We start from the raw sequence: 25,886 nt of genomic DNA on the forward strand, positions 1-25,886 counted from the left end.
CCAAAGGTCTTCAAGTGAAATATCTCATTTAAAACATCTATTTTCAAATCCAGATCATTCATTGGTTAGTAATAGGTATGATTTTGGCAAACTGTAAATAGAAAGCTTAGAGATGTAAATTCCTTCTTTTACAGAGTCTTCAGCAATTAATCATCAGTCGGTTCAGTCATGTCCGACTCTTTTCGACCCCATGGATTACAGCACACCAGGCCTCCCTGTCCATAACCAACTCCCAGAGCTTACTCAAACTCATGTTCATTGAGTCCATGATGCCATCCATTTCATCCTCTGTTGTCCCCTTCTTCTCCTGCCTTCAGTCTTTCCCAGCATCAGGGTCTTTTCCAATGAGTCAGTTCTTCACATTAGGTGACCAAAGAATTGGAGTTTCAGCTTCAGCATTAGTCCTTCCAATGAACATTCAGGACTGATTTCCTTTAGGATTGACTGGTTGGATCTCCTTTCAGTCCAAGGGACTCTCAAGAGTCTTCTCCAACACCACAGTTCAAAAACATCAATTCTTCAGTGCTCAGCTTCCTTTATAGTCCAACTCTCACATCCATACGTGACTACTAGAAAAACCATAGCTTTGACTAGACAGACCTTTGTTGGCCAAGTAATGTCTCTGCTTTTTAATATGCTATCTAGGTTGGCCATAGCTTTTCTTCCAAGGAGCATCTTTTAATTTCATGGCTGCAGTCACCATCTACAGTGATTTTGGAGCCCCCCAAAGTAAAGTCTCTCACTGTTTCCATTATTTCCCCATCTATTTGCCATGAAGTGATGGGACCAGATGTCATGATCTTAGTTTTCTGAATGTAATCCAAGTCTATGCCCCGACCAGTAATGCTGAAGAAGCTGAGGTTGAAGGGTTCTATGAAGACCTACAAAGCCTTCTAGAACTAACACCCAAAAAAGATATCCTTTTCATTATAGTGGACTGGAATACAAAAGTAGGAAGTCAAGAGATACCTGGAATAACAGGCAAATTCGGCATTGGAGTATAATTAATCATGAATTAATGTATTTGTTTTTCTGTATTTTTCTGGGCACCAAAATCACTGCAGATGGTGATTGCAGCTATGAAATTAAAAGACGCTTACTCCTTGGAAGGAAAGTTATGACCAACCTAGACAGCATATTAAAAAGCAGAGACATTACTTTGTCAACAAAGGTCCGTCTAGTCAAGGCTATAGTTTTTCCAATGGTTATGTATGGATGTGAGAGTTGGACTATGAAGAAAGCTGAGCGCCAAAGAATTGATGATTTTGAACTATGGTGCTGGAGAAGACCCTTGAGAGTCCCTTGGACTGCAAGGAGATCCAACCAGTCCATCCTAAAGGAGATCAGCCCTGGGTGTTCATTGGAAGGACTGATGTTGAAGCTGAAACTCCAATACTTTGGCCACCTAATGCGAAGAGCTGACTCATTTGAAAAGATCCTGATGCTGGGAAAGATTGAAAGTAGGAGGAGAAGGGGATGACAGAGGATGAGATGGTTGGATAGCATCACCAACTCGATGGACATGGGTTTGGATGGACTCCGGGAGTTGGTGATGGACAGGGGGGGCCTGGCATGCTGTGGTTCATGGGGTCACAAAGAGTGGGACACGACTGAGTGACTGCACTGAACCAAACTGAATGTATTTGTGGAGAGATAAGTCATTCTTTTTTTTAATTTTTAAGTTGATCAAATGCCATGCCTCCCAAAAGAGATGAGCATACAAGTAACTGTACTGTAAATTTAAAACATATGAAATTTGCACATCTAAAAATGGTATCCTTTTTTCTTCTTTAGAATGTCAAAGTCATGGACCCTCATTCTTTTCAAAAGGCCTAAGGTAGAGCTGACTTTCTAATTATTGTCTCGAATAACTTCTTTCTTGTTTTCCGCTTTGTGTCCTGGTCCTCCTGCACCTCCTCCGTAGCCCTCTCCAGCCATGTGGCGTTGGTGGGGATGAGCAGTCCTCTCAGGCAAGGACAGGAAGAAAAGTGAACAGTTCTCCCAGGAGGCCAGAGCTAATGGGGGTTTTGCGGATCTTTCAGCAGGGGCTGTCGATGCTAACCACGCGGTTGAGAGCTCCTCTACTGGCTCTCTGACCTCTTGGTTAACTATTTGTTTTTCCTCGTATTGATTAAAAAAACAAGACACTAGCCTGTAACTCCCTATCAATTGGGGCATTGTTTTTTACGAATCATACACATTTAAAATATATGATTTCAGGAAAAAACCCTGACTCTGGATTTGGTTTTACTTTGTAATTCAGGTAAACCAAATCATTGGTGATATTAAAACGAAGCCCTGAGAGGAGCGGCCGAGGTTTCCAGACTTCTGTTTTTTAAAAGAATATGAACCACACATGTAAAGAATCACTCTAATAGTCCCAACATTAGGCCATCTGAAATAAGAATTCTTATTCATTATGAGCATCTAAAGACTAAAATACTTGAAGCTTTATTATACCTTTTGGCCACAGCAAGGTACTGTCACTATTCAAACAAACCAAAGCCATTGTTTTCCTTAGCATGTAAGGCACAGACTAGTTTTTCCTTAATCTATAGCATTCTCAAGTAAGATTAAAAAAGCCAGGGCAACTTGATCGGCTGCAAGCATGAATCTTTACAGTAGAGAGAAAGCTCCAGATTGTATACCTATTGACATGGCTTAATAAAAACATGTAGAAGAACGCTGCTTCTGGTTGTGTTTCCAATAGCAATGTGATTGCAGCACCCTGTGGATTGAGTTACCGATCCTTTGAATTCTGACCTTCTGTCTAAAACAGCTTTAGAGGTTATTCTTTTTTTTTTTCTTTTCCGATTTGGGAGACTAGAGAGGGGGGAAAGTTAATGCTGTTTGAAGGAAGAAAAATTTTTCTATAAGTTATTAGATTTGGGGTTTTTATTTGTCCCTTTCTGGCAAATCCTTTGTAACAATAAGAGAGTCTCTTGATTCTGAGTGCTTAAACCACACCTCAAAATACATAAGGAGAATTGGAGTGCATTTTGAATGTAATTATTTCCCTGATGAATAAATCAAATGTTTATGATAGTTATTAAGATCAAAGCACTGTAACATTGGATAAATGAAATTAAGGAATACAAAAAGGAAGAAATTGATAGAATGGCCCATACTAAGATCAGACCCTTAGCTGCTCTTTTTATTATAAAGAAAAAGTTGGGAATATTTATAATCCTGCTTTAGGAAGATAATTCACATGTTTTGATAAATAATGAGAAAAAAATATCTCTCTGGATTTGGCAATTTCACGTTTAAGGATTCATCACATTTTTGCCTCTATTGACTATTTAATGTATGTGTGTGCGTGTGTGCTGAGTTGTTTCCATCCTGTCCGTCTCTGCAACCCCAAGAATTGTAGCCCACCAGGCTCCTCTGTCCATGGGATTCTCCAGACAAGAATACTGGAGTGGGTTGCCATGCCCTTCTCTAGGGATCTTCCTGACCCAGGGATTGAACCTGTATCTTTTATATCTCCTGCATTGGCAGGTTGGTTCTTTATCCCTAGCCCCATCTGGGAAGCCCATTTAATGTATATACTTTGTTTTTGAACCAGCACACTAACTTGCAGTATGTGTTTGTAAATTATCAGATATTGTATAGTGATGATGTCTATTCTATACTGAATATACCATTCCAATATATCACACACCTTTCTAGATTTATTACCTTTACTAGATGTCACCTTGCTCCAAAATTGATGATACAGCTAGGACACAATGATGTTCCAGTGCTCCATCTGCTGTTTAGTGGTAACTTTGATGGTGCTGGAGAAAGGAGGCAGATTCCAAAACAAATAGTGGGAGACCAGGCCAGGGTGGGGGGTGGGGAACATATTTAAAACAAAACAAAACAAAACAGGATTCATACAGATCAGCTGTTATGCTATGTGTTAAAATGAATGAAGAATGTACATAAAATGCCTAGCTTGCTGCCTGGCATGTAGTAAGCACTCAATAAGCACCAATTCCCTTCCTTCTTCTGTGAAACAGTCATCATTTCCAAAGAATTTAAAAACTGTGAACTCAGCTGTCATGAAACCTGGAAAACACAGAGCAAATTTCCAGATCCTCTTAAAGGTATTGGGAGGTGCTGACAAGATTGGTTTTGCCCATGGCTTAGAGAAAAAAAAAGTGGAAGAGACAACCTGGGTTTTCCAGGTTGCTTCATGTCAACAGAAATCCATTTTATAATTTGAGAAAGCAAAAGAGTTATTGCTCAGATTAAGCATATGCTTCCAAGACCAATTATTTACATATTTTTGGCAGAAGGAAGAAAAAGTAACTCTGCCATTTTGGGAAATCAGTTGATTTTAAAATAGAAAACCCAGTATGTCTTTTTTTCCTTTTAGATGAAGTACCTCTAGCATCCTGTTCTCTCATCTTAAAAACCTAATGCTGCCCTGTTATCATTATTAGTTTCAAGAAGTACTGCTCAAACTTTCTAATTAAGAATAATAATTTTTTAAAAAAACATCCTCTAGGCAGTCATTACTACATAAGATAGCAAGTTTCTCACCCTACATAAATAAATGGTTATTATTCTTATGTAATAACCAATGTACTTATTAGGGGGCCAGGAAATAGGTTATATTTCCATATTGTGTTGGTATAAAGACTCATTTTTATTACGATAATTTTCCATGGTGCAGTGATTAGTTAGTAATTGCCTCCTTAAATTCACTGTTAAAAGCTATTCATATTGGAGTTTGAATGGGAAACATTTAGCAAAATACTGGTAGACATTCAGTTTGGCAGATTTAATATCATTCTTAAAATAAATAGAGGATGTTTTACTTGGTTGTGTTTCAGCAGAAGGCTACTGGGAGCAGGGCCCTCATTGCAGGTCTCGTGCCAGCAAGGAAAGAGTAGGTCATGGAAGTGACCACTACACATGCCAGCAAGGATGGTAATGTCAGCCATCCAGACAGTGTTCCAAAGGTTCTGTTAAAAGCCAGAAATGTGGAGCCATGGCATGGACCATGAGAAAAAGAGTTATCTGGAAGCAGAAGCTCTGGAAGTACCAAATATTTTGGAATATTTGCTGTTCTACTTTGAACAGTTTCAATCACAAAATGTTGACTGTTTCCAGGTATTATTGATTTTAAGAATGTGGAAGAAATAATAACTAGGACAACACTCTTGAAGAAAAAGCATTGATCTTTAAGTGCTAATTCTATTATGTAACTTTCTGTACCATTATTGTTGAATAAGAATCTTCATAAAGTAAAAGAATGGTAGAAACAGAGAGGTAAAAGATGCTTGGCATCAGACTTGGTAATCACATGCATGGTTAATTCTAAACTGATTTAAAAGTAAACACAAATAGAAGAAAAAATTTCTGAGTTTATCTTGTGCTGAAAACTGCAGAACTACTGAAGAACTTTATTATCATTACTGGAATGGAAAAAGGGAAGGGAAGATGTTTTTAGCTTTTTTGCTTTCTCACTGTTTGTTATATTTAATTGGATTAATCAACTGTTATATTCATGTAGTTTTAGAAAAGTTCCAACTTACCTTTTCAATTGTTCTAATGGACCCTTGTATTTTTTCTTTTTAAATTAGGCATATTTGCTTATTCTTGTAATCATGCTTTTATTTAATATTCTCTGTTCATTGAACAGAGCTAACAACTTCTGTCAACATTTCAGACTTCTGTATAACCAAGCAAATATCTATATAACCAGAAAACAGTTTGCTTTATATCAATATGATAAAGCTTGTTTGGAGATTTATGAAAGGTATCATCCTTATGAGGATATTCAAACATTTTGTTACAACTGGCTTTTCCAAATGTTTTCCTTTTCCAGATGAAATTTATTTTTTAGTGGGGTAAAGTCATATTAGAAATTTTTTTACTCCTATTCATAATGTTTATGTGTTGACATTTTTCTAGGAAATGTCAGATAGTAGGTTTTCTACTGTTATCTATCTGTCTCTACTAATAGTGGGTTTTCAGCAAATTTCCCTAAGTTCTGTTGTAAGGGGTATGACTTTGTTTAGGAAACACATTGGTCCTTAAAGTATATGGTTAAGTCGTGAAATTATAGTTGTGAAAATTTAGAAATAGGAAGTTAACAGTATATTACCAACTAGATCTTCTTAGTAATGACTAACATTTTGGCTATTTATCAGAGGATAACTTATTTTGGTGTGAGTTATATGGTATTTATTATATATTTGTATTCAGAAGTAGTAACCAGACAAAATTTATGGATAAGCATGTAATTGTTTTTAGGCCATCTGATTTTGCTTTAGGAAAAGGAAAGCATTTAAAAGTGGCATACACTTTTGAAAGTAAAAAAAAAAAAATAAATCGTATACATCCATATTTTTTGTAGCCAATTACTAAGTTCTTTGTTATATAACTATGCAGCATGACCAATATCATATCAATTAGTGCTCACATTACAGTCATCATGCTTTTCATCGTCTCCTTCATAATGACATGTATCATTTTAAAATGATTCATTTGGTTATACAAATAAAAATAATTGAATTTCAATATAAAAACTAATGTGATATGATAAATTTGATTACTATGTAGGCAATTGTGTATAAAAGTCAGATACTTTACATGATATTCCTGATGACTTCATAGTTGGTCTTCTGGATTTGCCAGTATAATCTTTCATGATCGGAAAAATAATATTTTATCTTTTTATAGCTAAAATAATTTTTAAACCATGGGAAGCATGGGCACAATAGCTTAATGTAAAGTTTCAAACACAGTTAAATTCTCCAACCAGCACCTCAAATTTTGTATTTTATGGAGCTTAGAAATAAATATGATAGCAAAAGCAGTTACTGTGCGGGTGTTCGCTCCCATAGATTGAATTGACGTATCATTGTATTTTATCTCACGGCACTAGAGACCTCCATTACAGGCTGTATTTTCTTTTCTGCACACATACTTTAGTATATTGAATAACCAATACTTCTGTTCTAAGAAAGTTCTGTAGGTGGTAACATAATTCTATTTAGCTGCATGAACAGATCCAATAGCAATCAACTGATTTTTGACCTGGTTTCCCAAATATGGAAGATGGTTAGCCCAGGTTTCCTTTCTGGTACCATACCAGCAAGGAAATCCTAGGTGAATTTGCAGTTTAAGCTGTCTGTTAGGTTTAACAGAATGTTCTCTTCTGAGGAATTTACATTGGCACCCTTTTGCGGGGGAGATGGGGGGAAAGTCTATATTGAATTTTGGTCATTAGAAGCTTTTTGTTTTGTTTGCATCAGAACGGTGCTTTCATTTACAAATTAGCAAAGTAAAGGTAAGGTAAAATTGTGTCTATTTGTTTTACGGGTTGATGATCTGAAACGTATTATCATTTAAGAAGTTACTGTGATTTTCATACCAAGGCAGGAGCCTTAATGAAGAAGATGCTTATTATTAATAATAAAAAGACTAGCCCCATAGAATAGTATTACTGTCAGATACTTTGAAGGAAAATCCAAAGGGTATAAAGATTCCATTTTAAAGTACCAAATTGGTTATGGTGAGTGACTAGTATCAAAAATAAACATTTATATTTTAATTATGATACACGGCTGGCAAATATAATAATTAGCCATGTAAGTGATGCCTTCTTTAAATATTTGAAATCAATGTAATGGTTAAGTCATTGATCTAATAACTGAAGTCATTTATTTGCCTAAAACATGATAGTAAGTAAATATTTTAATTTAGTTGTAATCTGAATAGCTCAGCTACCCAGGTGAGCATTATAGACTAGCATGCATAGATTGAATTTAGTTAGAATTCTTCTTAAAAAGAACAGACCGTAAGAGTTCTAGATAAAATAAATCTTTTTCCCCCAAATCATTTTAAAATATCAACACTGAAATAGTATCTGGTTCATATCCAAAAAAAAAAAAAAAAAATTGCTCCCGTAAAACTTGCCATTATAGAAATCACTGCAGAGCTAACATCCAGGCTTTCATTGTTAAGCTGGTATTGATGGCTTACACGTTTGCTTTTTCTCTCCCTTTACTTATTTAAAATGGAAATAGCCATGCTAGTTTTCATTTCCCCCCAGACCTGTTGGTTGTTACATTCAGGGGAAAAAAAAGTTTTTTTAAAGTATCGATTCCCTAAGTTTCAGGGCTTGAAAACAAGTTTTGGGAAACTATGAAAGATAACGCGAAACGACTCCCCAAAGCTCGTAATTGGTAGCTGCTGTAGCAAGAGACGTGTGTTGACAGTGTCCCCTGATTCTCACACAGCTGTTTATTCAGATAGCATGGGGGCGCGTTCATTTACATAATAAATTTTTTGGGAGCAGCAAGGTTGAGTCAGAGAGAGCAGGGCTCCTCTCAATTGTTGCATTTAAACCAATAAGGTTAGGACAAGAGAATAGCTGTGGTTTGCGTTGCAAAAACAAAAAAAAAGCCCCGAGGCTCCACGGGCAGACCTACAAGGCTGCGCAAACAAACCGAGAGATGAGATGGTGCTGTTTCTTTGTCTGGGCTTCTCAGATGCTATCAGCTGCTGCCGTTTAGAGAACGAAAGAACGCGGGGCTCAAGGCGCTGGCTAAACAGACCGGTGGGAGCTGATGGCTCCGAGTTTGGGGCGAGGTAGAAACTCTCCAGTGGCACTTCCGACTCGGAGCCTTCCTGTTGCCGTCCGGTGTGGCGGTTTTCTCGCCGGGGCCAGCGTGTGCGCTCAGTCGCTCGGCAGCCCGAGCCTGCAGCAGCGCCCAGGCGGCGGTCCCCGCGGCCCGGCTTCCCCCAGCGGACGCGCTCCGCTTCCAACAGCGCCGGGCTCCGCCGGGAGCCCTTAAGACCCTCTCGCGTCCTCCTCCAGGAGCAAAAACTATGTCTGGAATGGAGGTTTGCTAAACCAGAAAATTCGAAGGAGCCCAGGAAACTGGTGGATGCAGCAGATGTAAAGCGCTGTAAGTACAAGCTGACTGTTTGAAAAATTGTACTGCGTGACACCAGCTGTCCTGTGGGCAAAGCCCAAGATAACAAGAGCGCTTTGAGTTATTGTTTTGATTTGTTTTAAAAGAAAAACATTAGGGCGTGGGGAAGATTATGACACTTTGTGCCCAGTGCTTTATGGGCCACTGGGCTCCATCATAAAAGTATAAGTTCTTAACCCCCAATTTAACTGAGCGATTAGAATCATTAAGAGGTAATTAGAAATTAATTGTTAACAATGACTTGTTGCCTTATATGTAAAAAAAAGTTTCTTGCAGGACTTTACTCTTGTAAAGGGATCACTTCATATCGCTCTTCTGCACAAACCTCAACTATTACTATGTGGTAGAGATGAAAGCGGTATCTGTCTATATCCATTTTAACACAGAGATAGCTTTTCCTACACATTTTGGTTGGATTGGAGAAAAGAAGGAAGGAATTAACATTTTCAAAGGACAACAAATAACAAAAATAAATTGACACCCCCTTTTAAGGAAGGAAATCCTTTTGTTTCAATACACAAATTTCCCAAACATTATATTAAACGGGCTCATCTTCAAAAGGTGAAATAATAAACATTTGCCAAATTAAGCTATTTCTCACTTATTGACACTTAATAGGACTTGAATGGACCTGGAAATTAAAAACAAGGTTCTTCAACTTTTGAATTACCACTTAAAATATTTGTCATTCAAAATGAGTGTATGAATTGCTAATGACTCATGGGCTTATATTTCTTGGGAGGAGTTTTTGAAACATTTAAGCACAGCTTTTGCAGGAATTCCATAAATTCAGAGCTGTCACTGAATGTAGGCAAGCGTTTTTAAGTTTCATTTCTTAAAATGACAAGGGTACAAAAAGTCTCTAGTTAAGGACACAGTGTAGTTTTATAGTCTGGGGATTGTTTTTTTAATGTGTCTTTTCAGAGTAGGTTTTATTTTAGGCGTGTGCGAGTTTTTTTGCCCACTGTTTGGGATTTGAAGATACGCACACAAGAAAAGTCATGTTTTTCTGCATTATCAAATATTTGATATTTGACTTTCTCGCAGCTTGAGTTCTCCTAAGGCCCAAAGTGTTCAGTAAGTGAGCAAACAGCCATGGATTTTCAATCCTGAAAATTCTTTGCGGTGACAGAGCAGCCTGATTGAGCCAGTGTTCAGTTTTAGAACAACTGTTCAGTTTTAGAATGGTAAAGGGAAGTCAACTGCTCTGGGTGTTTGATATAATAAATGATTTTCAAAGTTTCCTCTTGTATTTGGAAATTTATTTTGTAAAGAATATCTTCCAAAAAAAACTCACTTGCCATGAGAATAAACCCCTTCTTCCATTTAATCAGTCATCAAAGTATTATAGATACATTCAATATCTTAAATGCTAATTTTAAAAACAGTCCTTAAAGACTATAGGTAGAATCAGTCTTTTAAATATGTACTTGTTTTGTTTTCCTAGGAACTCTGTTTTGTCCTTTTCTTTAAACAAGATACTTTAAAAAGTGATACAGTATATATCACTAGAAGTCAGGAGTTTTAAAGCATTCATTTTATGGAGTCTTTGATAAAGAAGGAGATAAGTATTAACACTGAAAAGACATCTATCTGCCTTTTCTGAAAGTTCATTTCAATTTTAGGTTTAGACTTTTATTACATCATTGACACCATGGTAGGAAATATTGATTGAGGAACATTGTACCAAGAATATATTCTGATTTAAAAGCAGGTTTCTGCCTAAGGCACCTTTTTTTCCCCTCTATAAAATACATTCTGATTAGAAAATTGCCATTGTCTTTCAAATTTGGGAGTACTCACATTGATCTGTGGTTGGGCAAAACTAGTTTGCCTGCCAACTCTATTTATTTAGATAAGTTCAGTACTTTCACTTTGAAAATTTCTTTTGAGTTAAAGTTTAAAATTATAGTCATCTTATAAAAATTGCTTCTAGCAAGCAAAAGAGCCAATGGAAAACCCATAATTTAGACAAGTACCTACATTTTATTTGCTCTCTGCTGTTGAGATTTAGAATCCCTTTCCATTTACAGTTTACTTTTCACAGAACATTATTAACTTTTTGGCTTCATACATGATCTTCTGTCAGATGCTTTTGATTTGTAATTTAGCAAAGTATAATAAACAGTGCAAAAGTCATGAATTTTGCTCTGCATCCTGAGCTCTGTGGTAGGGAAAAATGTGATAAAATGTGTACCTTAAGTCTTGTTTGATGATCTCTCAAAGCAAGTTTGCCTTCTGGAAATAATTTCTGGGGTTGAAGAGCATGGTATTAACAGATTTAATGTGGCTATTCAATGGATTGGCGAAGTACTATGTGAGGTTTAACAAAATGAGAGAGACAAATTGAACATCAACAAAAGTTACATCTGTGAAGAATTAGAAATTTAATTAGAAAAAAGGCAAACTTAAAAGACCTCATTAACTAATCAGAAGTCAAAGTTACTAGTTGAGGATTCTTGTATTGAAATTCTAAAAAGTTCTCTTTTTTTTTTCCTCTCTGTATTTTCACAACTCTGTCAGTACGCTACTTGGGTATTCTCTACAAAGAGTTTTAAAAAGCATTAAAGTGAAATGACTTCATTGTAATCTAAGATGACCATTTATAATGTTATGGGAAATATTTTTACACTCCTAGGAGCATTTGAATTAAAAAATACCAGATTAGGAGGAGACAAGGAACATATTAGGTTTATGGATATAAAGCAGAGAACATGAGCTTACTCAATGCCTAACAGCATTTTTCTAAAAACCATGAAATATTTTTTTTCTCTTTTGAATGGAAAGGTGCCTAATTAATTATTTTTGCAGCACATTATGTTTTGAGACCTTGAAAACCCAGAACCTTCCAGAGATTTTGGCAAACATAAGAGAAAATCAGCGCCAATCAGAAATAGGTGTTCTTTTTAGATAAGTCATTACAAGACCATGTTTCCTTACTGTGCTGTAATCTTGTACTACACATAAAAAACTAAAAGCATGTGAAGTGTAGCATTTTGTAAACTGTAACTAATTTTGCTCACATCTGTGTCTAATTGTTGTCTGCATTCGCATTCTTGAGAGTAGATTTATTTTTCCTGGACCACGATGTGGATTCAGCTGACCAACCTAAGTGAGGATTAGTTGTTTTAAAGTTATTTTGATTAAAGAGTCATTTTTAAAAACAGTAACATACAACACATGGTTTAAATAATCCTTGAGACACAAAAGAATATCTGAAGTATACTTAATGAAATGAAGATCATGGATGTGGAATCAGAAGTTGTACAAAGTACAGTAAAGTCTAGCCAGCACACAAAAAAAGTATGTTGTGAAAATGCATTTGTTTTCAGTGAGAAAACGTGTTAGAGTAATTCCTATTTTGAAGCTCATTTTTTATTAACAGGTTTGACTTTGAAATTTAAATAGAATAGGTTAAACCTCAAATAAAATATCAAACTTTGAAAGTATACAAGGAAACTAACAATATGTTTCTAAAATTATAGTATCTAGCCAGTGTTAAAATAGGAATGTATTTTAACGTGTAACAGAAAGGATGTTTTACATACTCTTTCACATAATTAAGCCAAGAGAGTTCTTAAAACTAAGTTAGTTCTCACCTATAATTTATTCCAGGTGTATAAAAATGGAAATGGGGGGAAAGGAAATTTATCCTTGAGGTATATCACTGTAGTTTCTAAATGGAAACATTTACTCTTGTGTGAGAAAATTTAACAAAAAATTGCAGAAGGCTGTTAGCATCAAATGACCTACCTTACAGGCATTCAAATACTTTTCATTGAATACGCAGGCATCTCTTTCAAATTATTTTGCATCCTGCACATATTCTCGAAAAGTAGACCTAGGAATTTCATGTAATATTAGACCAAGATATTTAGACTTTAATGATGCTTTTATTCCTGACAAAAGGTAGTACTACTTAATGTCATAAATCATAATTAAAAAATAACAGGACTCAATAGAAGATACTTGGTTGGATAACTTTTATGCCATTTGAGATGCTTCAGTTTTTTCATCTTTGCTCTGTAACCCTAATTGATGTCTGTTCCGGTTGAATGAAAATGCACATCAAAGATCTAGATTTCTGAGTTTAAAAGACGTTATGCAGAATGTTTTTTACCTCAGAGTCAGGCATTTGCCTGAGCTGGTGAGCCAGCAGCCCACCCTCACCTGAGTTTATCACCTTGCTGCCTCTGGAGGAAGAACAGTGACTAGCAAACCTGCAGGCTAAGTTAGTTGCTCAGTGAAAACCCAAATACAGATTCCTCTGGAGACAAAAGAGACCAGAACTCTGGCCAACTGAGATACTGAACTGATTATTCCTCCGTTCTCTCTCCTGATTTAAAAGATGGAAAATTAAACAGAAAGCGAACTGCTCTGGCTATTTCACCAGGCAGGCAGGGATTTCCCTTGAACTTAAACATTCACTGAATTTTCGGTTTGCTTGGGTGAATGAGTGCAGGGCTCCATGATGATTAAGAACTTGCCTTGGGCCATTTGAGTCTGGCATTGCCTGCAAGTTGCCCAGAAGCCGTTTGGAGTAAACTGTTCAATGACAAATAGTAAATACAGGACAAAACCATCACCATGAGGAGAAACACTGTCTGGAGTCAAACTCATGGGCGGGAACTCTATTTCAGCTGGTGATAGCAGAAGATGAAAGATCTGAGGATGCTGGAGGGTTAATGCTTGAACTGCTGCTGTGAAACATGCTCATTTTGCTAATAGCTATCTTTTTTCAAGTACCTTTTCCAAGCTGCCTGGGTAAGGCTGCTTTGCATGTTGATTGGGGGAGGGGTAATCCCGTTTGCAGCTGTCATAGGCCAGTGATGAATCACTATCCCGTCATTTGGCTGCCTCCCCCCTCCCACCCCCCCTTACAAGGGGAGGAGGAGGGTAGACCTGGAGGAGGAAACAACAGTGGAGACCTCAACTTAAAGACAATATGCCTTTCACCGCTGCAGAATCCTCCTTTTTCTCTTTTGGTTAAAAGAGAGCATTGTCGTCCTGAGCCATGTGCTCTGTATAATTAAGAGCTGACACTGAAGCAGAGTAACAACAGCTTCTAATTTTTTACCCCTGATCACAGGTGCAAACATCTCAAACCAGTTCAGATGTTGCTGTTTCCTCAAGTTGCAGGTAAGGATACTGTTGATATTTGACATTTGGGGAGATTACCTCTCTGTGACCCCCTATCTATTTTTGTCTAGTATTTCTTAATTATTTCTATTAATAGCCTTGGTTGGAAATTACTTAACTCTGTGTGTGTGTGTGTGTGTAAAAGGAAAAAAAAAAGTTAAATATGTAGAAAGGGAAGAGGAGCCTGGATTTGAAAATGATTAGGGGCTGTACTTTCTGGGGTTAGGAAAACTCTGAATGTGTATTGAGAATTAGGGGAGAAAAGTTGGATTTTAAGCCATTTCTCATTTGAATCCCAAAGACTTGGGGAAGTCAAAACTCACTTTAGAAGTAAAATAGTTCATGTTCTTCGTTATAAAAGCTGACATTTGCAGTCTTAAGTGCAACTTCCAAATTGACTAGCTTTTGTTGACCCGGTGGGGGTGAGGAGCAAACAGTCTTAGCTTCATACATGTAATATTAATCCCCCTCTTTTTTTTTTTTTTTTTTTAAAAGAAAAACATTAAGTTTAACATAAAGTGAATTGGCCTTAGACTTCCAAACACTTGGCTGGCAGAGAACAGAATGGTATCTAGATGTGTTTTTAGTCACTTTAAAGAAATGGTCTCCTCTCTCCATTAAGAAAAGGTGAAATAGAAATGGATGGTTCTGCAATTGTGAACATGAATAGGGGCTTCTATCCCCTATAGAGTAACTGCTGAGCCAAAGAACTTTCCGGGAGGATTTCGCTGTTTTGTGTTGTAAAAATGCCCAATTTGAGCAGGGCAGTGGCATTGTTCTGATTTCCCCAAGTAGGTGACAGCTGAGGTATCCTGAGTGCTCATGTTCCTGGGCACTCACTGTGTGCCGGCCTGATCCCTCCTCACTTGGGCTGGCTGTATGTAATCCACAAAGCAAACAAGTGAGCCGACATCAGAATGTTTTAATGCTGCATTTGTTTCAAGGGAAACAGAGGAACAATTAAGCAGTTTGCCAGAGTAAACACATGCATCAGGGCTATCTCACTCCCTGTCATTGGACTATAGGCTTCAAGTGTTTTATTTGGTTTGGAGACCCATTAAATTACAATTGGGCGGTAAATTATAAGGGAGTTCCTAGTGCTAATTTATTAGATGAAAGAGATTCCATACAAAAGTGAAGTTTTTTTTTTTTTCGATTTTACACTTTCGTGTTTTAGAAAAATAACACCTTAGGGTGTTTTTTCCCCCGTCTAAAAAGAAACGTAGGACAGTCTGTTTTCTTTGATAATAAAAACAGATGGAAACATCTCATTAGATCTTGGCACTTGATGAACTATTGAAGGAGAGAAAAAGAAATTTTTTTAAAAAAACCAAAAAACTCCATACAGTATTTGGCTGGATAGGTATGGTCAGTGACAGCTTTTAATAGTCCACATTTTGAAAGGATGGCTGAAGTGAAAATATAAGAGGGACCTATTTGGAGTTGAAGAAAATAGATACAATAGGACTTTTGTGCGAATGTGTTTCAAAGGAGGTGTCAAGTCATTAGCGCATTAAATAGTGGGGTTATGAATTTGGTACATCTGTCAAACGGAAGGCTTCTTGTCTTTAGGTCTATGGAAATGCAGGATCTAACCAGCCCGCATAGCCGTCTGAGTGGTAGTAGTGAATCCCCCAAACTCGATAACTCTCATATAAATAGTAATTCCATGACTCCCAATGGCACCGAAGGTGAGTGGCTGCCTTCTCACTGTTTACTTTGCACCTTGTTTCTTCATCACTGTACCCGGTGTTTCTAGGTGGTTATGATTTCGGTTGTCAAATCCGTGAAACTACTCTTCTAGTTCTTGTTTAGGTTAATGTGACTTACGAATCAGCATTCACCCCACTGAGGGGCTGATGTTGCTAGGTTATTATACCATTCATAGACTGGTGTTGTTTCAGAGAGATGCATACGTATATGCACAGTAGACGTGTATGTGTGCATGACATTTATGCTTTGAGTGTATTTTTCCTTTTTGATTTTTCTTCACAGCACAGGAGCACTTGTAATTATTTTGCTCTATGAGCCATGAACATTTGAAATTATTTCCTTTATTTTACTTTCCCTTTGTTACTAAATATAACCAAATTTGCTTCAATGCAGCATTGGCCTGGAGTGTCGCTAAATATCAATAAAATAATTTGTGTGCCTAATATTCGTGTGACTTTCACCATTAAAATATAAAGAAGTAAAAGATACTTACTGTTTACAAATATACAACCTTATTTGGAAGATAATATGAAATTCATTTACTTTGTAAAGATTAAGTATGTATTTCAAACATAGTACTGTTCAATGATTTCTGTATAATACATATGAATATGTATGTAAATTTTATGTAAGTAGAAATACCTACTTAAATGCATGTATACCTAAGTCTAAACATATAGGTAAAGCTATTCGTGTGTATCATTAGCTGGTGTGCATGTTTATTTAAGTACTATATTTTTAAAGCTTCATAGAAGGGCATGTTTTGTATTATATTTATTTTTATTTTATTCTATTGAAAATTTTCTTCTTTGAAGGTGATATTTTTGCGTATTTATTCCTTATCAAGCTTTAGGACCTTAGAGCATAAGTTTCATTAGAAGTTCGATAGATTATCGATCTTAGAATTCCATGCATGAACCAAAGCCTAATCATCATTTCTCAATCACCATGATGATCTTTAACCATAGTTCTTAAAAAACAAACAAAAAACCCCATGTCATAAAATTGTTTGTTTGATGCTGTATTCCAGTATGTGTGAGGAAAGCCTTTTAAAACTGATAATAATATGAAATTTCTGGTAAGAGATACAATACCAAAATCAGTTGTTTCTGATAGGAGTTAACTGGTAACTTTCATAGCGACAGTGATTGTTTTTACATGCAAGTAGTCTGTATTTTCCTTTTTGAGTAAATACCTTCACATTATGGAAAATGGTCTCTGTTAAAAGAAGAAACTTTGCTGACCTAGCCAAAAAGAAAAAAATCTCTGAAAAAGATTCATTTGTATGTGAAACTCTTCTCTGTCCATATCAATAGGCAATCAAAAAGAAATCTCAGTTATGTATAGGAAAGTCATTCTAGTGTTTAAGTAGATGTTATAGAGCAAATAAGATAAAAAGCCAGCAGTCCTTCCTTTCTCTCCTGGAATTTGGCTTCACGTGTGAGCATGGCAGCTGTTGCAGTATGGACTGCAGTCCAGACCACTGCAGGGCCCTGGACTGGCCTATCCCAGACCAGTGTCGGCGGGCAGGGCGACCACTAAGCGCAGCATCGGGGACCAGGGATGGAAAGCTTTACCAGTCATTCTCATCACTGCTGCTGCTGCTGCTGCTAAGTCGCTTCAGTCGTGTCTGACTCTGTGCAACCCCATAGACGGCAGCCCACGAGGCTCCCCCGTCCCTGGGATTCTCCAGGCAAGAACACTGGAGTGGGTTGCCATTAAGACAATCATCTAAAGTAACTTAAAACGACAAAGCTTTATGTATGTTAAGTTGTTTTGCTTAAGGGAATAGACCAATACATATTGGTAGGAATAATTGTGAAATGATGAGAGTTAATTTTCTCATATATGAAGAATTAGGGGTAAAATGTTTTCATTTTGTCATCATTTTACTGGCAAATCATCTACAGAAGAAGAATCAGACAATATTAAAACAGAGTATGTGTTGGAAACTGCCTCTTGGATGGCTTTGTGTGAATGATGTGTGGTTGGTTTTTTAAGGGCATGTGAAATGATCATATTTCTGAATATTTACATTTAATAGCTTGATATCATGTTCATATTCAGCAATATGTAGTTCATCAAAGTTTTACATAGCTATAATAAATCAAAAATGAGAAAATATCTTAGATAGCCATGTAACCTGCCAAACCATCAGCCTGAGAGATACTTAGAAATTATTTCTTATCCAGAAAGAAACTCTTAATTTATCTTAGGCCTAAAAAAAACCATTTCTAAGTCATATTTCAAACAAGTACCCAGTTACTCATCTGACTGGGCATTCTTTTTCGGGCATTCTTTTCTTGTTGCTGTTTTTATCATACCTGTATATTTACCTCTCGTTTTCAGGCATTCTTCACTGGGGTACTTTGCAAGGGTTATGGTAGTTAGAAAGTGAGGTGAGAGGTATCGGTATAAATTATCCAGAGAATACATGAAGTTTTAGTCCATTGGCTGGGGTATTCACTTTTAGTGCACAGTTTGAAAACATGGACCCAAACTTTCCCCACCATCTGTGTGACAGGCCTGTTTGGATACAAACAGCATCAGAAAGTTCTGGGTTATTATTAAGTTTGTGAATCAATTTATCATGCCACTTACATATTCCATAAGGCATGTGTGTCTTTCCCTTCAGTCACCACTAGAGGAGTTAAGCTTAAAATCAGTGAATTCAGTGTCTGCAAGCTTTCCTGGAATAGAATCTTTATGGATTTTCCTATCCGTTTGTTGAAATCTTATTTATTTCGAAACTAGCAATATTCACCAATGAATTAGTGGAATGGAAAAAAAAAAAAAAAACCCACAAGAAATTCCTTAGCTTTTCAAAGAGTGTTTAAAATATCAGTCACCTCCCGTAAGTCCAGAATAGCTATTTCAGGCTCTCTAAAGTGATTTTATGGTAGTCCAGTTGCAATGCATCTCCTTAGTTAGGCTGACAAAACTTCCATTGACTTTACATAGTTGTTGACCCTAGCTCCACTTGGATAGGTTGTCTCCTTTCTCCAGAGCCTTTTTTTTTTTTTAATTTCCTGCAACCACTTGTTCCTATTATGAGGCTAAGAAAACATGAAAATCTCCTGTCTCAAAAACCATAACTTCATCTGAAGAACAAATAAGAAGGGAATGGAGTGGCAAGGCAGAGGATATTAAGTTTCTTCTTAAGTCTGCTGCCAAATTATCATAAGACTCAGTGTTTGTAGGTTCTGTCCTCGCAGGCTAGTGCCTATTTTCATGGTTCATCTAAGGGATAAAGACACTGAGCTACAGCCTCAAACATTGTGCTTTTTTACTTCCTACTTGAAATGTTCTTTAGTGAGATTTCTTGCTTGAGTATTTCAGGTTTCAAAAGTTTCAAGCCTGCATGTTTGTAAATTCCAACCTCTCTGTGAATCGTTTTTGTTGCAGTGAACTGTGGGTTTCACCCAGTTTATAAGTCTTTGAAATAGAAAGCATAAAGAGGCAAAAATATAACATAGCATAAATGGATGCTTGACTTGCATTCAGAAAAGCACTGTTGGGGTAATTTGTTTCCAAAGGAATTAGTCAATATTTTAGATTACTGTTGTACAATTGAATCTTGACTTAGACTGATGGAATGGTTGTGGTGGCTTTTCTTTTAACTGATTTTTTCCTAGTCTTTTGGTCTTCCGGGACAGAATGGGAAAGATATTTGTTATTAGATTATTAAAGAATAATTTTTAAGACCTGGGCTCTTGGGCGATGATGCTTCCGTCAGTTAAATACGAGCATCTGATCTGAGAGGATTTCTAACGTACAGGTATATGTTCAGGTCTCTCTTTGGTAGAAGCTGCATGTTGATGTTTGTGTTGTGTAAATGTGAGAAGTAGTTGGGAAATGGTTCTTCAGAAGGACTTGGGGATCTAGCAGTAAAGGGATTTTTATTTACATACCTAATTAAGGCCTTGTTTGCAAAGCAGTGATTCTTCGATCTTTGTTTTTTCTGGCTGTCTTAAGACCATGGGAGCCTAAGATTGGTCAGTTCATGTATTGCTAGTGTGAGTGTTTATTTTTGGTTGTCTGGGGGTGAGGAGTGGGGAAGGGCAAAAAGGAGGTGTGAGCAGGCGGAACTAAAAGCTCTCAATCTGAGTTTTCTCAATTGTAAATTTAGATACAAACTCAAGAAGAGGCTAAACTTGTCTTAAAGCAGAGGAATTTGCCTTGAAGTGACATAAAACCAGATGCAGTTGGAATCTTTACTGCAAATAGGGTTTCAGGAATTCTGATGGTAATTTGAATAGTAATTTTGAATTGGTATATCAGATTTCCAAGATGATAAGAGATACGATCTCAAATTAGGTGGCTAAATTTTCTGCATTTTAAGATTGATTTAATTGTGTATTGCATATTTTAGGATGATAGGTTAATTCAGTTTTACAAATTTGTATTATCAGGAGTTTAAAGTTGATTTATCATTCCTACAAAGCTTAGAATGCAAATTATCTTGAATTTGTTTTCCTCACTGTAATTTTAGTTTCGTAAAGTACAGTTATATCCTACCAGAGTATTTTTAAGAAATCTTATTTATGAAAAATAAGGAAACTAGAGTGAATGTGTATAAAATTATGGTTTGAGGCTACATTAAAAAAACTATATTTGTATATTTGTGGTCAAATATTCTGTTGTCAATAGAAAAATGGTAATCTAATTTTATTATTGTTTACATTCTGCACATGATTTAGTTTCTGGAAGATGAAGGGACGCTGTGAGTAAAGGAGCTTCTAAGTGACATTTTTAGAGTTTGTAGTCACAAAATTGGCCTCTTTTAAATTGTTCTTTAGCAAAAGCCATGAAAGGATGAAAAAAATAATTTAAGATTTAATATTTGCATATATAGTTATGGGAATAATTCTCACATACTGATTGATACTTAATAAAAATAATGGGTAATTTTTATAAATAACATTATTAGTCACTAAGCTGACCATTCTATGATTCATTTCATTTATCTTCAGAGGATCCTTTGATCACCAACATGGTGGGTAGGACACTGGGTTTGAATCCCAGCTCCATTTGCTGGCTGTGTGAGCTCAGGTGTGTTTGCTTCTGTGTGTTTCAGTCTCCTCATCTGTATAATGGGGATAATAGCAGGTCTTACTTGCTGTGAGGATGATAAGTAAAACTTGTAACACACTAGTGACTTACTCAGAGAAGGCAATAACAACCCACTCCAGTACTCTTGCCTGGAAAATCCCATGGACGGAGGAACCTACTAGGCTGCAGTCCATGGGGTCGCTAAGAGTCGGACATGACTGAGTGACTTCACTTTCACTTTTCACTTTCATGCATTGGAGAAGGAAATGGCAACCCACTCCAGTGTTCTTGCCTGGAGAATCCCAGGGACGGGGGAGCCTGGTGGGCTGCGGTCTATGGGGTTGCACAGAGTCGGACATGACTGAAGCGACTTAGCAGCAGCAGTGACTTACTAATGCTCTTCGAATTTCTAGACCACATGTAAATAATTACCCCTTCTAGAAGACATGAGTTTGATCCCTGGGTCAGGAAGATCCCCTGGAGAAGGAAATGGCAACGTACTTCAGTATTCTTGCCTGGGAAATCCCATGGACAGAGAAGCCTGGAGGGCTACAGTCCATGGGGTTGCAAAAGAGTTGGATACAGTTCACCAGAACGTTTGCTTAGTGAATATGTTGTTCAATAAAGTAATTGGTGAAAATGACAGATGTCTTTCATTTTTTACTTAAAGTCAAATGAACTTTTTGGCCAACCCAATGTAAGAAAACTGAGTCTTAAAAGTTAGATGCCAAGTTGAAAGACACATGGTTTTTAATTGGTACAACTGGTATTTGAATCAAGTTCTGTTTGAGTCCAGACTCTAGGTTTTCAAATCAGTATATCACTTATGGGAGAGAGTATGTTATTCCCACCATCTGCCAATTGTTGTTCGGTTGCTATGTTGTGTCTGACTCTTTGCAACCCCATGGACCGCAGCACGTCGCTTCCCTGTCCTTCGCTATCTCCTGGCATTTGCTCAAGCTCATGTCTGTCGAGTTGGTGATGGTATCCAGTCATCTCATCATCTGTTGCCCTCTTTTCCTCCTGCCTTCAATCTTTCCCAGCATCAGGGTATTTTTCAATGTGTCAGCTCTTTGCCTCAGGTAACCAGAGTATTGGAGCTTTAGCTTCAGCATCAGTCCTTCCAATGAATATTCAGGATTGATTTTCTTTAGGATTGCCTGCTTTGGTCTTGCAGTCCAAGGGACTCTCAAGAGTCTTCTCCAGCACCACAGTTCCCACCATCTGCCAGTACCTATTCTAATACCTTCATACCAAACATCGGTACCCCCACTGTCTTCATGACTGGAGACATTCTCTAGCAAACAACAGACCTATAAAAGGGCCAATGGCAAAGGCTGTGATGACAAAAGGACTTCATTTTAAGGACAACTCCCCAGGGAGTCCTACTCTGGTTTTTAAGTTCTTTTGTGCATGAGTGTGTGAGACTCCTTCCTTCTGTTGGGCGCATATAGCATATTGCATCAATAGGTTCACTTCTAGGGGATTGTCTCTTACTAGTTTTCAAAGCTTTAGACTTAATTATAATTCCACCAGCCGTCTGTCTCTGTTAAGCCTCCCTGGGATCAAACAGAGATGGGAAGTCATCTCTGCTTTTCATTATCATAGTCATTATATGCACATTTGGATTGAAACAGTATTACTGTGAAATTTAAAAAGTGGTTGCAGTTTTACTACTGCTCAGAAGTCTTTTGTGCCTCAGAAGATATTTGGACCTGGAGAAGGAAATGGCAGCCCACTCCAGTATTCTTGCCTGGAGAATCACATGGACAGAGGAGCCTAGCGGGCTGCTGTCCATGGGATCATAAAAAGTCGGACACGACTGAAGTGACTTAGCAGCAGCAGATATTTGGAAGTGGATAATACACTGGTCATATGTCTCTTGATTTTGAGAACCAGCTTATGGTAACCAAGCAAAACTCAAAGAAGCAGCTTAAAGGGCATTTGTTGGGGGCTCCATAGGAAGGGCAGTGACCAACGCCAGGAGATGGGACGTGCATGCCACGTTCTAAGAACAGGAGAGAGAATGACAGGGAGTAGAGGAGATCAAGTGGGAGGAATAAAGGGGGGGTGTTGTGTGTGGGGCTTACAGGTTAGCAAACGTTGATTGATTATTGATTGTATATCAAAAAAATATATCAAAAAAATGGTTGATTGTATATCACTAATTGTATCTTTAATATATGGGGACTCCAATACTGCCTGGAAAAGGCTCAGAGTTTCTAGGAGGCCAGGCTTCTTGACAAACTAATGACCTGAATATATACAGTTTTCATCTATTCCCAATACCTAATAGTTCTGGCTCACCTCTTCACTAGCTGGGCTGAAACTTTCGTAGGACCAGAAAGATGTATCTCCCTAAGGCCATCCTGTCTCTGGGAGAAACTTATGGTTTCCCCCAGAGAGATACGAAAATCTTTAGTGAATGCTAGTTATTTAGCCTAATTCTTATCCCTTTGATCATGGATTCTCTACTTTAAGTAATTACTAATTTCTGAGGGTGCCTGAAGACGTTGTGGGATGAGCAGTATATAGATAAAAGTGGTGTGGTTTTGTGTATGTGTGTGCTTATTCTTGGGCTTCCCAGGTGGATCTAATGGTAGGAGACATAAGAGACACAGGTTCGATCCCTGGGTCAGGAAGATCTCCTGGAGGAGGGCATGGCAGCCCACTCCTGTATTCTTGCCTAGAGAATCCCATGGACAGGGAAATCTGATGGGCTAACGTCCATAAGATTGCAGAGTTGGACGTGACTGAAGTGACTTAGAACACACATACACACACATGGTTATTCTCATCTTGCTTACTTAGGGTAAGGTCTAAGAGTAATTTATTTTCCTCCTTTTGCCTCTGAACATGTAATATAATAGAAAATTATGCAGATAATTGCAGATTTTCTATTTTCCCTTTTTCACTTTGGGTAGGAAAAAGTCATCTGTTACATAGCTATCCTCAAAGACTGCTAAATATTGCCTTTATTAAAAGAGGGCATAAATTTTGAGAAGCTAATCAAGGGTTTATGTTAAGTTTGAGAACCCCAAGTAGTTTATAACTAAACTCTTACTATGATTATGTATTTGGATGGCCAAAAAGTGTGTTTGAAACATGTTGGCCAACCTAATACAAAGTAGTTTGCTGGTCTTGCAGATTTTTCAGTCCTACTTCATGCTTCTGGTATCCTGTTACTCTGAAAAAAGGTGGGCAAACTCTATCATCCACATTTCAAGGAGGTATTTAAAGTATTCCCTATAATACAAATCAGAGATTTTTTTCCCATAAAATTAATCTAAATCAAAATCTAAAATACTTCCCTATATTATCACTGTGTCTGTTACTCTAAGGGGACTTTTGTGTGGGAAGAATACTATTTTAGCAAAATAAGGACATTACTTTGCCAACAAAGGTCCTTCTAGTCAAGGCTATGGTTTTTCCTGTGGTCATGTATGGATGTGAGAGTTGGACTGTGAAGAAGGCTGAGTGCCGAAGAATTGATGCTTTTGAACTGTGGTGTTGGAGAAGACTCTTGAGAGTCCCTTGGACTGCAAGGAGATCCAACCAGTCCATTCTGAAGATCAGCCCTGGGATTTCTTTGGAAGGAATGATGCTGAAGCTGAAACTCCAGTACTTTGGCCACCTAATGCGAAGAGCTGACTCATTGGAAAAGACTCTGATGCTGGGAGGGATTGGGGGCAGGAGGAGAAGGGGACGACAGAGGATGAGATGGCTGGATGGCATCACTGACTCGATGGACGTGAGTCTGAGTGAACTCCGGGAGTTTGTGATGGACAGGGAGGCCTGGCATGCTGCGATTCATGGGGTCGCAAAGAGTCGGACACAACTGAGTGACTGAACTGGACTGATGGGCTGAATAGACTAAGTTCTTACTAGCTATTTGAGCACAAACTGAGCACATCTTTCATTCCTTCCGCCTACCTTTTTTGTTTTACCCTCAAAAAGATTAGGAGAACTTCTTTGCACCTCATCTTAAAGAGTTTGTGGATTAGTCTATACAGCATAGTATCTGTGTTGGAAAAGAGATTGAACAGCATGTCAGGCTGATTTTAAAGCCTACATCCTTTATACTCAAAAAACACAGACTCCCCAGTAGCCTAAAAGCTTAGTGCTTACTGAAATACTTAAATCTGCCTTAAGATTTTTTGTTACCTTATCTAAGATTATTACCCAATAAAGGAACTACAGCTTCCATTTATTATATGTAGTTCACCTATTAGAGGCTCATGGGTCCTCAAAGGTAGGGATAGGCCTGTTTACTATTGTGTTCTCTGCAGCTGGCAGAAAGCTTAGTAGTGAATAAACAGTCAACATATATTTGTAATTGCATACTAATGCAAGTGAATGATTATAATCATTTGTTGTTCAGTTGCTAAATCGTGTCTGACTTGTGACCCCATGGAACTGTAGCACACCAGGCTTCCCTGTCCTTCACCATCTCCCAGAGTTTGCTCAAATTAATTTCCATTGAGTCGCTGATGCCATCCAATCATCATGGTCCAACTCTCACATCCATACATGACTACTGGAGAAACCATAGCTTTGACTGTATGGACCTTTGTCGGCAGTGTCTCTGCTTTTTACTCCATCTAGGTTTGTCATAGCTTTTCTTCCAAGGAGCAAGCGTCTTTTTTAATTTCATGGCTGTAGTCACCGTCTGCAGTGTTTTTGGAGCCCAAGAAAATAAAATCTGTCACTGTTTCCATTATTTCCCTATCTATTTGCCATGAAGTGATGGGCCTGGATGCCTTGATCATAGTTTTTTGAATGTTGAATTTTAAGCCAGCTTTTTCACTCTCCTCTTTTACTCTCATCAAGAGGCTCTTTAGTAGACCTACTAATTTTATTTACAAAGCATTAACAGGTTCCATAATTAGCTCAAGCCCAATTTTCAGATTTTTGAAAGTGATCATTTCACAGACCAATTCCTACAGTAGCCATAGGCTGTTTATACAGAGAACATCCTCAGTCAACATTGTTGCCGAGTTTGAATTTGCGCCATCATAACTGACTTGAGCCCCTTGGACTACA

At 37.5% G+C, this 25,886-nt stretch overlaps 1 protein-coding gene across 36 annotated transcripts in view; it reads left to right on the forward strand.

Moving 5' to 3' along the window:
- The window catches only part of EYA1 (EYA transcriptional coactivator and phosphatase 1), a 627,341-nt gene that overhangs the window by 424,374 nt on the left and 177,081 nt on the right, over positions 1–25,886 (forward strand). For 11 of the 36 annotated variants that reach the window (XM_086336569.1, XM_086336567.1, XM_086336571.1 and 8 more), the window contains exons 3-4: positions 14,029–14,078; positions 15,651–15,769. The exons of 3 other annotated variants lie outside the window; for them this stretch is intronic. In XM_086336569.1, coding sequence (XP_086192695.1) covers positions 14,029–14,078; positions 15,651–15,769 — 169 coding nt within the window. Of the gene's footprint in view, positions 1–8,227; positions 8,913–13,250; positions 13,704–14,028; positions 14,079–15,650; positions 15,770–25,886 lie in introns of those variants that run through there. 22 more of the 36 variants (XM_086336580.1, XM_086336582.1, XM_086336581.1 and 19 more) reach the window with 6 other exon arrangements.

The sequence above is a fragment of the Bos grunniens genome, chromosome 14 (genome assembly GCF_055505025.1).
Source record: "Bos grunniens cultivar Pamir isolate PY7600 chromosome 14, Bosgru_T2T1.0, whole genome shotgun sequence".
In the NCBI taxonomy this organism is placed as follows: Eukaryota; Metazoa; Chordata; class Mammalia; order Artiodactyla; family Bovidae; genus Bos; species Bos grunniens.